This window comes from Leptidea sinapis, chromosome 20 (genome assembly GCF_905404315.1).
Source record: "Leptidea sinapis chromosome 20, ilLepSina1.1, whole genome shotgun sequence".
NCBI lineage: Eukaryota > Metazoa > Arthropoda > Insecta > Lepidoptera > Pieridae > Leptidea > Leptidea sinapis.
The window spans coordinates 6,824,250-6,828,399 of record NC_066284.1 but is presented as its reverse complement, the minus strand read 5'-3'; the positions used below and the strand labels follow the sequence as shown (position 1 = coordinate 6,828,399).

Below are 4,150 nucleotides of genomic sequence, written 5' to 3'. Positions count from 1 at the left end.
TATTGTATTTTTGTATGTATTTATTGCATTTCTATGGACACTCTGTATATATTGTTTTATTATAAACCCAAATAAAATTGCTTTCTTTCTTAAATACGCTCACCATCTCTGTTTTGAAGCGAAGCGAATTTTACGTCAGTAAATTAGGCTCGCGCACTGCGGGGGCTGTCGTTAGCGTAATAAGCGTTACAAGGAGTTTCAGATTAAGGACCGTTACACGATATATATAAGTATACAGATACAGAGTGGCAGCTGCGGTGCGCTCGCCAAAACCAAAATGTAAACAGTTTTCGATGTGACATGACGGTTTTTAAAACTATTATTATTATTTATTTTAAAAACTATGTATTTTTGAAAAAACTATGTAGCCTACCCATATCAGTGTCGTAACACACTACGACCTAAGGTATAATTGAAACCTAGTATGATACGAGTATGTCCTTGATAACATCACACTGCGTCCGCCACCCTAAGACTACACAATTCTCGAAATACATAAAAAACAATCACATATAGACTATTATATTACCGAGGAATTACAGAGTGTTGAGTGGATCAATAGATTTTCTGACTGTAGTGATGGAAATGAAATGGTCGTCGCATTCTATCAGATCTTGAATACCGTAATTGATACACATGTACCTAAGCGTATTTTTCACCGCCGCAAACAGCCTACTTGGTTTAGCAAAGCTCTCGTAAGAACGCTAAAGGATAAGGATAAAGTTAGATTGCGCTACCGCAAATATTGTAATCCTTACGACGAGATGGAGTATCTTCTCCGAAATCGTGCTCACAAACTTTATGATAGGTGTTACAGCAGCTACAAAAATATAATAGAGTCTAGCATTCCAGAGAATCCTAAATCACTCTTTAGCTTGATTAGGAATAAGAAGGGGGGATCACTCATCAATACCTGCGAAAATGAAAGCAAATAATATAACAGCAGAAACTGGCCAGGATATCGCAAATCTTTTTACAAACAGTTTTACTCTGTTTATCTACTAGAGACTGCCGAACCGAATACTTGTAGCCTAAATAGGTATGTTACAAAAAAAAATGATGAAACGAAAGGCCCTGGGCCAGACTCAATACCTCCCCTGTATATTAAACGATGTGGTCCAGCTTTATCGTTGTCTCTAATATTTAATGAGTTAATTAAATCTGGCATTTTTCCTGATGAGTGGAAAAAGGCTGGAATCATACCAATTTTTACAAAAGGAGATCGCGAAGAAGTTAAAAATTACCTGTCCTATTCAAAATTATGACCAAATTAGCGTGCATCAGCATGGTTTTAGATCAGGCTGCTCTACATTGACTAATTTATTTCCATTTGCCTCGGAGCTGTCTGATGAAATAGTCAATGGCTCTCAGGTTGATGCGATTTACACCGACTTCAGCAGCCTCTGTTTAGGCGGTACAGGTAGAAGCGGGCGGTACTGGTCACCTTCCGGCCGTGAGGCTTGTACTTGGCTGTGGACCTGAAAGGGATAGGGGAGCCTAATAGATGAATGGGTCGATCCTGGCAGAAGCATCTGCGCTTAAAATCGAAACGGACTGCGGAGCATTTATCCGGGTTGACCTCTATACGCCATTTCTTAGACCAGGCACCTAGCTCTTTAACTGAGCGTCGGAACTTGGAAAGGGCTAAAGATATCTGCTGGGACTGGATGTAGAGGGCGGTATCGTCGGTGAAAAGAGAGAGTTGTACTCCATTACTAGGGATGGGTATATCGTTGGTATACAATATGTATAGAAGCGGTGAGAGCACTGCACCCTGTGTATGTCCCTGAGCACTGAGTACTGTGTTTATGGAACCCCAGCCGTGAGCAGGCAGGGGGAGGAGAGGACACCATCATGTCTGAAACGAAATGTCGGTTGTGGAGATAAGAAGCCCAGCTAATTAATAAAAGATAACAAACATAATATGCTTATTAACTTTTACGCCTTGAGACCTGCATGTTCCGGGTCTAGTTCTAGAGCCTGGAGCAGTGCCATACACATATTTTTAGAATTTGTTGTTTTAACTCTTTTTTCGCATAATATGTTTGGTGCATTGAATGGTGAAGCTATGTACAATGTCATAGATAATTAAACTGAAATAATTTCAATAAAAATTCAAGTAACAGTTTATCTTTTATAAATCTTTTATTTAGTAACAATCCTAGCTTTGGTCAGTATTGGCGTTCACCAGGCGTGAGCATAGTGTCCAGCAAGATGGATGTGAGCAGGTGCAGAGTAGTGGAGCGGAGCGGGCGCGGCGTAGTGGAGCGGAGCGGGCGCGGCGTAGTGGGCGACGACGGGAGCGACGAGAGCGGGGCTGGTGCGCACGTCGACGCGGGACTGGTGGGAGACGGCGGCGGGCGCGGCCAACACAGAGTGCGCGAGCACGGGGGCGGCCACCGCGTGCGACACGACGGCGGGGCTGGTGCGCACGTCCACGCGGGACTGGTGAGAGACGGCGGCGGGCGCGGCCACCGCGTAGTGTCCCAGGGAGCGCTTGTGCAGGTAGTGGGAGAGAGCGGGAGCAGGGGCGAGCACGGAGTGCGCGAGCACCGGAGCGGCTACGGCGTGCGACACGACGGCGGGGCTGGTGCGCACGTCCACGCGGGACTGGTGGGAGACGGCGGCGGGCGCGGCGTACGAGAGAGCGAGCGGAGCCACGGGCGCGAGGGCCACCGCGGCGTGGCCGTAGCCGAGGGCGGCGCGGGGCTCCAGGGCCTTGGCCTGGTAGTGGACGGCGCGAGCGTTGATCACCTCGGCGGTGTCCAGCGGCCGGCCGTGGGGGTCCAGCACCACGGCGGGGTGGTGGGGGGGCTGCGCCAGCGGCAGGTAGGAGCCGCACGCCACCGACGCGAGAGCCAGGAACACCACCAGCGACTGCATTGTGAACGTGGTCTGTGTTTGTCTGACGAGCTAGGTAGATCACTTCAAACCGTGCACGGCCGACTGATAAATTCGACTCGCCCTCCGCGCTATTTATACTGACCGGATATAATTCAAAGTGTAAGTGTGAATTTGCGGCAGTACAAACACAATGTCAGATGTCAATAAAATATTTAGTGACCTTGTTAATTACGTGTGTAAAGAATAAATTTCACAATGTATTCCGTATCACCAAATCGCTACAATCTGTGGAGGTGGTAGTTAATTGTTTCATATCTGCCCGCTACAGCCACGGGCCTAGGTAAAGGGCATTATTTAATATGCAAGGTAGAAAAATGCAATAAATACGGACGTACGGAAAACCCTCACTGACAATAACTGAATTAATCTAATCAAGTCATTAAGGTTAAGGAAATGACACTATTAATATCAGAAGGTGTATATATTACCATTAACCACTTTGCAAAAGGTTGAGCTTTTATGGGAAGAAGTGGCAATTTTTTTTTATTTTTTGCTATTTTTTATTGCTAATCAACATTAGCTTCATCGTTTTTATCACATTTTTTTAAATTACAATCTATGAAAAGCGATGGATGAAAATGAAAAATTCTCAAACATCAAATATTGAGTATTAGAGTTACACGAGAATTAAGTATTAAGAATGTAAATTTATATAAAAAAAAAACACTAGAGTTATTGAGAATCAAAACACACGCTAAATAAGTAACTTGACTTAAATTAACGATTAGATATATACATATATACCTACTGGGTGTCCCAGAACTTTATTTCTTAATTTTACATTTGCAAATTTTTTTTGTTCTAAGTTCGATTGGCTATTGTTTAAAATATATGTATGGACTTGATTTATCTATCTTAAAAGCTCGCTCAATTAATGGGGCTTATAAAACGGTATCATTTGCAAACATTACTAGCTCAAAAGTGTGAAAATTTTCACTTTATATCTAAAGGTGCGCAATTTTTTGTAATTCGCGCTTCCTGTTAAACGGTTTCGTATAAACGTTATCCTCTTAACAACCCCAATAAAAAAATTCTAAGCGATTTAAATCACAGCTTTAATTAAGCGGCCACAATATTGGTCCAAGCCTGCCAATTCAACGCCCGGGAGAAAGGATTGGTTTTACTTGTCGAGCGTTATGAGCTGGACACCACATTCTTGCTCAGAGATCCAGTGACTCGTCTTCCAAAAGAGATAGTAAGGCATGTCGTAGCAAATCTAATTAAATTTCGGCATTTAATGTTGGTC

General features: G+C 43.7%; 1 protein-coding gene across 1 annotated transcript; it reads right to left on the bottom strand.

The window, feature by feature from the left end:
• Positions 1 to 2,126: 2,126 nt before the first annotated feature.
• Positions 2,127 to 2,936, bottom strand: LOC126970193 (cuticle protein 16.5-like). Its single transcript, XM_050815976.1, has one exon. It carries the CDS (start codon positions 2,881 to 2,883, stop codon positions 2,185 to 2,187), a length of 699 nt encoding a protein of 232 aa, XP_050671933.1. The 5' UTR covers positions 2,884 to 2,936; the 3' UTR covers positions 2,127 to 2,184.
• Positions 2,937 to 4,150: the final 1,214 nt, after the last annotated feature.